At 35.9% G+C, this 12,870-nt stretch overlaps 1 protein-coding gene across 1 annotated transcript; it reads left to right on the top strand.

Annotated features, from left to right (window-relative positions):
• The first annotated feature begins 9,480 nt into the window (after positions 1 to 9,480).
• Positions 9,481 to 12,382, top strand: LOC104779224 (uncharacterized). The gene is made up of 9 exons (XM_087477892.1): positions 9,481 to 9,692; positions 10,009 to 10,056; positions 10,145 to 10,308; positions 10,383 to 10,514; positions 10,600 to 10,728; positions 11,269 to 11,394; positions 11,507 to 11,628; positions 11,704 to 11,816; positions 11,913 to 12,382. Exons 5-8 carry the CDS (start codon positions 10,683 to 10,685, stop codon positions 11,713 to 11,715), a joined length of 306 nt encoding a protein of 101 aa, XP_087334018.1. The 5' UTR covers positions 9,481 to 9,692; positions 10,009 to 10,056; positions 10,145 to 10,308; positions 10,383 to 10,514; positions 10,600 to 10,682; the 3' UTR covers positions 11,716 to 11,816; positions 11,913 to 12,382.
• The last annotated feature ends 488 nt before the right edge of the window (positions 12,383 to 12,870 follow it).

Raw genomic sequence — 12,870 nt, 5'->3', positions numbered from 1 at the left:
AGTTGGTTTGGGGTGTGTTCTGATGCAGCATGGGAAGGTGATTGCCTATGCTTCGCGGCAGTTGCGGGTGCATGAAGGCAACTATCCTACTCATGATTTGGAGATGGGTGCTGTAGTTTTTGCCCTGAAGATTTGGAGATCTTATCTTTATGGTGCAAAGGTACAGGTGTTTACAGATCATAAGAGCCTGAAGTACATATTCACTCAGCCTGAGTTGAATTTGAGACAGAGGCGGTGGATGGAGCTTGTGGCGGATTATGATTTGGAGATAGCCTATCATCCTGGTAAGGCTAACACGGTTGCAGATGCTCTGAGTCGGAAGAGGGTAGCTTCGGCTCAGGAGCAGGAGACGGAGTCTCTGGTAGAGGAGATCAGTGCATTAAGCTTGTGTGCTGTTTCACAGGAACCGTTGGGCTTGGAAGCAGTAGATAGAGCAGATCTTCTGAGTAGGGTGCGGTTGGCTCAGGAGAAGGATTTGGGGCTGGTGAATGCCTCTAAGGATGTGGATTCAGAGTATCAGGTCTCAGATAATGGTACTATCTTGGTGCACAGTCGGGTTTGTGTGCCCAAGGATGAGGAGTTGAGACAGGAGATTCTGAGAGAGGCTCATGCGAGCAAGTTGTCTATTCATCCAGGAGCGACTAAGATGTACCGTGATCTCAAGAGGTACTATCATTGGGTCGGGATGAAGAAGGATGTAGCTAGTTGGGTTTCGAGATGTGATGTGTGTCAGCTAGTGAAGGCTGAGCATCAGGTTCCTGGCGGGTTACTGAAGAGTTTACCCATTCCTGAGTGGAAGTGGGATATGATCACCATGGATTTTGTGGTCGGATTGCCAGTGTCACGGACCTTTGATGCTATTTGGGTCATTGTGGATTGATTGACTAAGTCAGCACATTTTCTGGCCATTAAGAAGACTGATGGAGCAGCAGTCTTGGCTAAGAAGTATGTGAGAGAGAAGTCAGATTGCATGGGGTGCCAGCGAGCATTGTGTCTGATAAAGATTCTAAAGTTCACTTCGGTGTTCTGGAAGGCATTTCAGGCAGAGATGGGCACTAAGGTGCATATGAGTACAGCTTATCATCCCCAGACAGATAGACAGTCTGAGAGGACGATCCAGACGCTGGAGGATTTACTGAGGATGTGTGTGTTGGATTGGGGTGGCCATTGGGCAGATCACCTGAACCTGGTAGAGTTTGCTTACAACAACAGTTATCAGGGGAGTATTAAGATGGCTCCTTATGAGGCTTTGTATGGGAGGTCATGTCGTACACCATTATGCTGGACTCAGGTGGGGGAGAGGAGCATGTTTGGTGCTAGTTTTGTTCAGGAGACCTCAGAGAAGATTCGGGTTCTCAAGCTGAACATGAAAGAGGCTCAGGATAGGCAGAGAAGTTATGCTGATAGGAGGAGGAGAGATCTTGAGTTTCAGGTAGGAGACAGAGTGTACCTCAAGAGGGCCATGTTGCGGGGTCCGAATAGGTCATTGTCAGAGACTAAGTTGAGTCCGAGGTATATGGGTCCATTCAAAGTGATTGAGCGGGTTGGACCAGTGGCATATAGATTGGAGTTACCTGAGGTTATGCGTGCATTCCATAAGGTTTTCCATGTGTCTATGTTGCGGAAGTGTCTCCGTGAGGGTGACCAGGTGTTGGCTAAGATTCCTGAGGATCTTCAGCCTAACATGACTATGGAGGCGAGACCAGTGAGGGTTCTCGAGAGGAGGATCAAGGAACTTCGGAAGAAGAAGATTCCTTTGATGAGAGTCCTGTGGGACTGTGATGGTGTGGAGGAGCAGACTTGGGAGCCTGAGGCAAAGATGAAGGCAAGGTTCAAGAAGTGGTATGAGAAGCAAGCCGCGACTTGAGCTTGTTTAGCCTGGTCCCATCTGTAATCCATGGGTGGAGCGGGAATGGAGTATTCCAGCCCATCTCTCTTGTTACTCGGTCGCTTAGGGTGGTTGGTTGTGCGACTCAGTAACAAGATGAGGTGGTGTTCGGGGTACAAAGTTTCCGTGAGGCGGGGTTTTGGAGAAAAGTTTCCTGGAATAGGAGTTCCAAAAGTGGAAAGTTTCCAAAAGTGGAAAGTGCTAAATATGGAAAGTTTTATGGGAGTTAGAATTTGTCCATTTTAGCGGTGGAAAGCCTTGGAGGGGCTTTTGTGGCCTTTGTGGCGAACTTTCGAGTCAGTGTGCCTGTGTGTGGCGGTCTTTTTTTAGACATTGTGTGGCCTTTGTGGCGGGCTTTTAGCCAATTGTGTGGCCTTGGTGGCGGGCTTTTAGCCAATTGTGTGGCCTTTGTGGCGGGCTTTTAGCCAATTGTTGGCCTTTGTGGCAGGCTGTTTAGCCAGAGTGTCTTTGTGACGGTCCTTCGGGGCAGATGGTCTTTGTGACGGTCCTTCGGGACAGATGGTCTTTGTGACGGTCCTTCAGGACGGATGGTCTTTGTGACGGTCCTTCGGGACAGATGGTCTTTGTGACGGTCCTTTGGGACAGATGGTCTTTGTGACGGTCCTTCGGGACAGATGGTCTTTGTGACGGTCCGTTTTAGGACATTTGTTTGGCCTTGGTGGCGGTCCTCGTTAGGACATTTTGTTGGCCTTTGTGGCGGCCCTTGTGGCGTGTGTATGATCCTTGTGAGGTCATGGGGTATCCTGGTGAGGGGATATGTGGTTGGTAGGACATTGAGATGTTTTTACGCGAGCCACGGGAAGGAAACCTGGATAGGGATAGGACTCAGACGTGCTCAGAATTGTTTGCTCGCGACTCTTGGAGGACTTAGGTTCTCCTAGTACTGCCATATTCAGAGACTTTGTGGCTTGGGAGTATGGTTGGTATATCGACTTCGGATGACGATCCGGGGGCGCGCTGTAGGTTGGCGACCGGAGAGACGAGTTGGATTTTTCCTTATATATTATGGTATGCGGGTTTAGGCCCGATGAGGAGCCAACATTTGGCATGCAGACTTAGGTATGATGAGGAGCCAATAAAAACTCAAGGTTTAGGCCTATGAGAAAAGGAAAGTCCAAAAGTCGAGAGCAAATGACGCCTAAAGAGTGAGTCTATCGCCTGGAGGTGACCTTCTGTAGATCGGTCGGAGGAGTGCGGGCCGTGGAGACGGTTGCACGGGAGTCCTTGGCTGATGGTTGTTCGAGATTCGAGGACGAATCTAGTTTGATGGGGGAGAATTGTAACATCCGTGAACCGGAATCCCGGTTTGGGAGTTGCATCGGTCGATGCATAGGGTGCATCGGTCGATGCATGTTCAATTCTCTGCGTTTTGGCTTAAGTCAAACGCTGCGTTTTGGGGTAAAGAGAAAGGGAAAACCCTTAACTCGATTCGTTTTGGTCTCATTTGTGTTTTAGCTGTTTTTGGGAGAGAAAAGTTCTTGAGAGTTCTTGGTGATTTCTTGGAGATTTGGGGCGTTCCTGTTGAGATTTGTAGCTGGGATCGTTGTAGGAGCTTCCTAGAGGCTTGTTCTTGTTTGTTTGAGGCTTAGTTCTTCTGTGGCAAAGGTAAGTGCATGACCATGGCTTATCTAAGCTAGAGATCTCTCTGATTTGCTTGTTATGTGTTGTTAGGCTGGTTAGATTGTTGTTTGGGACGTTAGCAAGCTTTCTTGTGGCTTGGGATCGAGTTTCGTGGTTGCAGGAACGAAGATCCGGCGAGAAGCTTCGGAGGAAAACGATGCTCGGCATTGCATCGGTCGATGCACTTTGTTAGACGCAACCTCTATCTGGTGTCGGTCGATGCATGTTGGTATCGGTCGATGCAGAGTCCTGGTTTGTTATTGTTGATTGTTGAATGTTGTTTGATGGTTAGAGATGTCTCTATTGCTTGTGTGTATAGCCCAGTAGATGGGAGGATTGCCTTACTGAGTGTTTATAAAATACTCATGCATTGCAATATGTGTTTGTGGTGCAGGTAAAGGCAAAGTGTGATCGTGGATTCAAGGCAATGAAGAGGAGGATGTTCTAGGGACTCGGTTTTATGTTGTCTGGCATTGCTAGGTTGCTAGAGTTGGGTCATTAGAACATTGCTAGGTTGCTGGTTCTATGATTCCTGTTGTTTGGATAATGTTTATGTTGGAATATGGTTATATTTTATTATGGGATTATTATTGAATATTGGTTGGTTATTTCCGCTGTTGGTTGTGATTGTGGTTAGGTGGCTAGTGGGTATGGGACCACTAGTTGTAGTTTATTTATATTATTATTATTATTTATTATTTATTATCTTAAAAAAAAAAAAGATTTGTCGTTTCAACAACAATATCTTCTTCTTTTTTCTTTTCTTTTATAATTTCTTAATTTCCAGATCCACCATTTTCATTACTCTCTTTCTCTCTCTCTCCAATGAACATCTTCACCACACAAAAAATGGGGAAACTCTAGATACTCAATTCATCTCACTCCCTCCATGATATCATTCTCACACATGTTGTCTTACCTCCTTTTTCATATCTCTAATTTATTTTCAGACTCCAAATACCAAGCTTTGACTTGGATAAATGCCAAATCAATATGAAATCCAGTTTTTTATTTTTCTTTTCTTTTAATCTTAATAAAACATTCAATCCAAATATTAAAAAAAACATTTCACTATAAAATTAAAGGAGAAATAAGAAAAAATTATTGATCTCTAATTCATCTTATTTTGTTATCATTCTCACTTGCTTCGTTCTCTCCACGAGGATCTTTAAGAAAAGTAACATATGAGAATTGGTTGTTGATGAAGAAAGTAATCATATGGTCATTGTCTCATGGACATCACGTGGTCAGTTTACATGTAAACTACCATATGGTCGTTGTCTCGTGGACAACCTTTAGAAAAAAATAACATATGAAAATTGATTGTTGATGCCACAAAGAAACTAACGATATGGTCACTGTCTCGTGGATATCACGTGGTTAATTGACATGTAAATTAAACATATGGTTAGTATTTTGTGGACACCATATGGTCGTTGTCTCATGGACAACTCTTAAAAAAACAACATATGAGAATTGATTGTTGATGCCACAAAGAAACTAACCATATGGTTACTGTCTTGTGGATATCATGTGGTCAGTTTACATGTATTCTTATGTTTTTCTATGATCATCCAAAAATAAGTATCCACGTAATAAGATACTTTAAGTATCCACATAATAAGATACTTTAAGTATCCACATAATAATGAACAAATATTCAACTATAAATAAATAAATATACATATTATTCATTTTAAGCATAATAAAATGGATTTTAAAATATAGGAAAAATATAATTATAATGAATCACAAAAATAAAATCACCCATATATGTCATAATAATTAAATAAAATGCTTACAAAGAGAGAAGAAAAAGAGGAGAAACAAAAAAAGTAAAGAGAAGAATAAAAAATATAACATAAAAGTGTTTGAGATAAAAAAAAAAAAAAAAAAAAAAAAAAAAAAAGAAAAAAAACATTTTTATTTGTTTTAGTTGATAGTAAAAATGGTCCCCACATTTTGTTTTGTTTAAACTCTAGTTTGATATTAACACTCTCTCATATTCTTGTTATATTTAGAGGGCAAAATAGTCAAAAAATTATGTGAATAGTGTAAAAAGTTGTTAAAAAGTGCCTCATGGATAGAAAGTGTGTTAGAATGAAAACACTTTCATCAAAAGTGTGCCATAGTGCCAATCTCTCATATATATATGCTCTTTAAGCTTGGGACTCAGATTTTTTATGCAAATCTACTCCTGAATCAGCATACACCTAAGGATCCAATAGTTTTTTTTTTGTTTTTTTGTCGCCAAACATGTGTGCCGTTTTATATGTATTTTATGTTGTATTTTGTCATTTAGAACTGATACTGTATATGAGTTTATGACCTAACTTCTTACATTTCATGAATAGTTTATACAAATGCAAAATAGTACATAGTGTGTACATATACCAAATTTTTAAGTTGTAAGTAAGTTTACATATTAGTCTCTGAAAATCCAATTATTGCTTCTTCTTGTTACTTTTAATGATTATTTGAAATATTGATCAAAGCTTTGATTGGTACAATATGATAAACATGTAACATTAAATGGAAATGAACAATATTTATGCATTTCTTTACATAAAGATGACATGATTTCTTTTTTGTTTTTTTTTTTTGTTGTCAACTTATGATGTTTTTTATTTAATTAGATTTTGAATCAATAAATTATAATACAATTTTTTTATAATTATCTATATATATAAATATATATATATATATGATTGTCCACTTGAACTACATAGAAAAAATATCCAAAAACATGCAATAAAAGTGTCTAACTCTCACACACGGAATTAAGACTCTTGTCAACTTTCGCATGCAGCGAGATACTATTGGTGGTCTGTTCGGATTGCCTTTGAAATACCATGATTCATGTGCCTTGCTTGGTTGTCAGCTTCCTCGCAAAGGTCGGTGAGCGACGAACATTTTTTTATATCTTAAATAGAGAGTATGGTTTTTATCAATTTTTTTTACTATTATAAGTTTATAACAACTAACATGTTTATATGCCAAAAATAAATTAGTAATTAATATATTTCTTAATGTCCTTGTAAGTTGTAATCCTACTATATTAATTGGAAAGTACAAATATGAAACTAATCTTAAAATGTATAAAGAATTACATTCAATTACCATTATAAAAATTTAATTAAGCTTAATTAATTAATTTAAATAAATATAATTAATATAAATTTAAAAAAACACTCACATATCAAATATTAAAAATCTAAAAAAAAATATATATATTTTCTCTCTCTAATAAATTATGGACGAAATTAGTAAATATTTTTTAAAAAATATATAAACCAATCAGAATTTTAAAAACTAAGATTTTATATCCAAGTATACAATATAACTATTTGTAATAACAAAATTCGAAGATTTTGTTAAGATATCAAATTATGATTCTCCTAGGGGCATTCTCAAAAATACCCCTTTTTATATACCCCTTTTTAAAAATACCCCTTCATGTTGACCATTTTTAAAACTACCCCTCTTTATATTCAAAATGACCAAATTACCTTTTTTGAGTGATAGCAAGAATGTACAGTCATCAAAATCAAAAATATTTTCCCGCCAAAAAAGTTTCCCACCAAAATTTTTTTTTTCCCGCCAAAAATCGAAAATTTTTCCCGAAAAAAAAATATTTTTTCCCGCCAAACAAAAAATTTCCCGCCAAAATCGAAAATTTTTCCCGCCAAAAATATTAAAATTTATACCTTTTAAAAACATTATAAACGCTTTTAAAAAACTTTTAAAAGCGTTTACAAGGTTTTTAAACACATTGTAAACACTTTTAAAAACCTTGTAAATGCTTTTAAAAAGCTTGTAAATGCTTTTAAAAAGCTTGTAAATGCTTTTAAAAAGCTTGTAAATGCTTTTAAAAGATTTTTAAACACCTTGTAAACGCTTTTAAAAACTTTTTAAAAGCATTTACAAGGTGTTTAAAACCTTTAAAAACCCTTTTAAAAATCTTATAAAAACTTTTACAAGGTTTTTAAAAACATTGTAAAAGCGTATACAAGATGTTTAAAAACCTTTTAAAAATCTTTTTAAAAACTATTTGAGAACCTTTTAAAACCTTTTAAAACCTTTTAAAAACCTTTTAAAAATCTTGTAAAAGCATTTACAAGTTGTTTAAAAAACCTTTTAAAACTCTTTAAAATATCTTGTAAAAGCCTTTACAAGGTGTTTATAAGGCTTTTATAAGGTAGAAACCTTATAAAACCTTTTAAAAACCTTGTAAATTTTTTTTGGCGGGAAAATTTTGGCGGGAAAATTTTTTTGTCGAAATTTTTTATCAAAATTTTTTTGACAAAAAAAATTTTGGCGGGAAAATTTTTTCGAAAATTTTTTGGCGGGAAAATATGTCGGAAATTTTTTGGCGGGAAAATTTTGTTTTTCCTTTTATTGAATAAAATAATTTTCATCTAAGGGTAAAATGGTCATTAAAAATTAAAAGATGGCAAAAATAAAAATGGCCAGAAAAGAGGGTATTTTTGAAAAGGGCTATATCAAAAGGGGTATTTTTAGCAAATTCTCATTCTCCTATCATCTTTATTTTATTTTATTTACAAATTGTTTGGAATTTTCATATAACACTTATGATTAATAAAATGCAGAATTTTTTCTGCATGTGTTGTGATTTAAATTTTTAAAAACGAAGATATATTACCCAATCTATAAAAAATGTATGTTTTAATTTCCACATTGGTGGGTTGGTAAAACTAAATTTAAATAGATAATAAATTAATAATTTTTATTTGCTCACAATTATAATATTAAAATTACTATTTTATATTTCACAAAATAATAATGCAAATACAACAAACAAACAATGTAAAACTGTATTGATACCTCAAAAATAAAATACTATAATATTCTAAAATAATTAGTATTCAAATAGACTAATAGATTTACAGAATAATTAAAATAAATATTAGCTCAAACAAAATAATTTTTTAAAAAAATATATAACAATTAACTTTTATTATTATATCATCAATTATTTTAAAAATATTGATCTGTGCTTTAAGCACGGGATATCTCCTAGTACTATAATTAATTCCTCTGTATAGAAATATTTTGGCGATATATTAAGAAATTTGAGATAGTAGATACTAAAACTTATAATTGTTATTAGAAATGTTATTTTTTTTTCCCTAAATATCTAGTTTATTAAATGTATATTAGGGATGAGGATTTTATATTTAAGATTTCGTTTTGTTAAGGTGTTCTATTATAAATCAGATGTCCACATAAAAAATGGTGTTTCAAAATAAAATAAATTGTTATTAAAAATTTACACTTCACTTTATAAATAAAAATAAATAAATAAAATTGTTTTGACACAAATTAAAAACAATTGGTTACATCAGTTTCATTTATCTAATTTATCTTTTATTGCCATGAAAATTACAAATAAGTTTAACTTAAGATAAGAGTATATGTTTCTTTCTAAAAAAATGTTTCTTGATAACGATTAATGGACAATTGACAATTTGATATTACTATATATGAACATCTGCATGCATATATATGCCACTCCATCCTTAGAAATTTGAAATATCTACCAATTTTAATGGTTTGATAAGTAACCAATAAGTTGGTCGTACTCTTAGTCTTATATAGAGTTATAGCATTATTGTTAAACGAAAAAAAAAAAAAAATCACCATACTGAGTTTGTAACCAGCCACAAAAATATTCTCCATCATTCAACAAAATTCAAAAGAAAAAAAATGTATCCATTCGTTTTTTTTTCTTCTTCTTACCATGTTGGTGATCTCGCTACTAACCGGGAAATACCGATAATTATTTTTCAAGGATCCGGTTCGAAACAGATATGGGCCGTGTGAATGGACAGCACGCGTGCTCGGAACGTGCCAATAATAACACACGTGCGAGTGGCAGTTTTGTATTTTGCACAGTTCCTAACTTCTCAACGGAAACCCAAAAATCAGAAATACCCAAATCGAAGAATCTTCAAGAAGAATATATATGCGAAAGACCTTGATTCTCACTTCAATTTCTCGTTTCTTGAAGCGATCGGAGAGTGATGGCGGTGGACGGTGACGGAACTGATGGAGGTGGAGATTCTCAACCATCGGTGAACACTACGGCGGAGAAAAAGAAAGAGACGCCTATCCTGAGGCTGAGTCTGGTTCCTAACAACGAGTACGTTTCTGATAGCTACGACGATAGGAATCTGGTGTATAATTCTTGCGTATTAAGATCTAGTGTACTCTTTTCTTTTTTAATCCCAATATGTGAAATCGGAATCGGATTTGATTCTTAATACGAATCAGAGAATGATCTTAAGCTTTTTTTTTTTTTTTATTATTATGAACACATAGAATCTGGTTTGATGGTGATGAAGCACGTTAGATTGATTATAAACAAATCATATCTGTGAAATTGAGATTGCTTCTGTCTTCTGAAGTTAAGAGTGTGATTCTTGATAGTTTCATGTCTATATATTACAATGTTCCAGGCTAAACGGCTCAAGAACCGTAGGCAGAAGATGATATCCAATTATCAGGTATGGAGAGAAGCCTTTGCTCGTCTATTTTTATTTTGTTTTCTAAGACTTCTTCATGCCAAAGTTTGAAATGTTTCCTTTTCTGCAGCCATGTTTCAGGGGGTGGTATGATATTGATCCCAAATTGTTTTTGCTTCCCTCTTTCCCGATAACACAGAGGCAAGCTGCAGACGCATCATTTCTGAACCGCACCCCAGTGTTTTTGTCTTTCAAATGTTTCAGCCTGATTTATATGAGAAAGTGATAGTTGAGGTAATAACATAACCCATCATCGAACCACTTTTCCTCTTTGTTTTTATTCATTTGCTGCTGTTTGATTTTATCAGGTAGAAAATGGGCTCAGCAGACAAATTTCCCGATCAGGAGACCCAACAACATGAGTAAACACGGTGTTGTGTTTGACCACTTTGGCAGGATTTTATCATGCAGGATTTTATCTTTCTTTCCTCTTTGCAAAGGCAAGTCAATATTTGACTAAAATGCATCCAAACGACTTTTATTGGTTTAGCAGAAACACTAAACTTCACTCTGTTGTTTTAGCAGAAACACTAAACTTCACTAAACACTAAACACTAAACGACTTTTATTCTTCCCTGAAGTACGTGGAGCAATGTTTGACTCTCAGCATGGATTTTTTTATTGAAACTGGCGAAGATAGGGATCCTGCAATAGGTGAGTCCCCTTGATTTTCTCTAATTATTTTGCAACAACGATTCTGCAAATATTCTCACAAGACCGTACGATCTTTCTTGAACTGCAAATATATCCTGTGATACCTAAGCTGCTTAGAGAAAACCGGAGTGAATTCTTTAATAGAAAACGTAAATCTGGTTTAGTATAAGGAATTAAGGATTTTCTCTATAAACCATTTCATCAAAGTTCTGGTGGGTATGGTCTCTTTTGTAGTGTGTCGATATTTGTTGAATTGATTATGTGAGGTACATTTGCAGTGTGTCTATGTTACTCTTCTTTGGAAAAAAATATCAATGTGTCCATTTTTAGGAAGAGAGGAAACAGAATAGCACGGAAAAGGCATCTATTGGATCTGTTAAATGATGGATTAAAGTACTTATATGACTAATCTCTGGGAAAATCCTCGGGAACAGAATACTAGTGACGTGACTATTTATTTGGGCAATGGATGCTTCTTTTTGTTATTCTATGTTTCAACTCAGTAACTAGTGCACTGATGTTAATTTATAAAATATGCAGGCTTACATATGGATGTTTCAGAAATTACATTGAATGTTTGCTTGAAGAAACAGTTTGAGGGAGGGGAAATATTCTTCGGAGGCACACGATGCAAAAAACATAAGACGACAACATTTCAAGGAAGAGGTATGTGTCCTTTTGAGGAGCTTTTTTATTTGTTGTCCTAATACATTCCAGTATTTCGTAAATGGCAAAATGTTTAAGTAATAAACGAAACAACTATCTCTCACTGAAGCAGGAAAGGTTTCGTTACACTTATATACCGGGTCAAGCTATACTTCATCGTGGCCGCCACTGCCATGGTGTCAATACCACAAGAACACCTTGTTATCGGGCCACTATAATTCTTTGTTGCAATGGGTAAGCAATCTTGAAGCCTTCCTCAGGATTTCAAATGACCACTGAATCACAATTTCTTCTGCTTTTCCATTGCAGCTCTTTGTTTAGAGAGATGGAAACTTATCAGAAGGACTTCTCAGACTGGTGCGGTCAATGTGCCCATGAAACGAAAGTAAAGGAAAGCCAGATTCTTGCTGCCAGAAGGACAGGTCAAAACAAAAAGACGATGATTTTGCTCAAGCTTATTATAAGATGTTTGGTTTGAGCATGGTTATGAACTGAACCTATGGGCGTCCTTATTGCAGGAGATGTTTAGAATAGAGGATGGAGCCAAAAGATCGACTGATAAGCCGTGGCGTGTCTATGTTAGGCGTTCAAAGAAATGAAGTAGCAGAGTGTGAAGATAAAAGAAGTGAAGATGCATAAAGAAGAGTGGAATGGTGAGTAAAAGAGAAGAACAGAGAAGCTGAGTTGGCAAACAAGAGTAGATACATAGATACAGTACAAGTGAATGTATAAATGATTGTTGGTGATATGAGGAGTCTGTACAGAGTTGAGTCGATTGAGTTAGAGAACGCACAGGTAGATAAGTGTAAAGAGAGGGTCTGGCTGGCTCTCTTCAGACCAGTAGGAAGTTGTATTCTTTGGTCTTGAGGGCTCCTGCTCAGACCTTAAACCCGTATTGGCAGATCTGATTGAAGAAAAATGTCGTCAAAAGTCTTTGTATGACTCTCTACTTGAGTAACTGAATATATGTTGAATCATTTGAGGTAAATAGCTCTTTGTATCTTGTCTCCCACAATACTTATGTACAGTGAACCATTTAATATAGAACTGATTACTTGTTTTCTCTTCAAAAGACTTGTTATTTAATTTAAGCCTTGTTTTTTTGGTTTCTGTTGCGACAATGTTAACATGTTAAAAGCTATGGCATCAATTGATAAAGACGAAGCGGCATGCTTGGCATAGAAACAACCCATATGCTGATGACCAGTGTGACCCACTCATATAATTTTGCAGTAAATGTGGGTATGATATACAAGTTTTAGAAAAGTTCACCAAACTTTTTTCACATCTGTAGGATTCTTCGAGATTATACAACCCCCAACGGAGAGCACCACTCTAGCAGACATTGAGGTATCCATTTTTTTTGTTTATTCGGAATTAATTAGGGAAAAACCCAAAAAATACCTCATCTATTTTTATTTGGACATTTAATACCTGGTCTTTACTGGTTGAAAGATTAATACTCAGATTAATAAA

Source organism: Camelina sativa, chromosome 12 (assembly GCF_030686135.1).
Source record: "Camelina sativa cultivar CO46 ecotype springtype chromosome 12, ASM3068613v1".
NCBI classification, from domain to species: Eukaryota; Viridiplantae; Streptophyta; class Magnoliopsida; order Brassicales; family Brassicaceae; genus Camelina; species Camelina sativa.
The sequence above is the reverse complement of the archived record's forward strand: the minus strand, read 5'-3'. Positions and strand labels throughout refer to the sequence as shown.

Bases quoted from the DNA above. Each gene is read 5' to 3' on its own strand.
- LOC104779224 (XM_087477892.1), top strand. From the start codon at position 10,683: ATGGATTTTTTTATTGAAACTGGCGAAGATAGGGATCCTGCAATAG. The intron at 10,729-11,268 runs GTGAGTCCCCTT...TAAAATATGCAG, and splicing joins AGATAGGGATCCTGCAATAG to GCTTACATATGGATGTTTCA. The intron at 11,395-11,506 runs GTATGTGTCCTT...TCACTGAAGCAG, and splicing joins GACAACATTTCAAGGAAGAG to GAAAGGTTTCGTTACACTTA.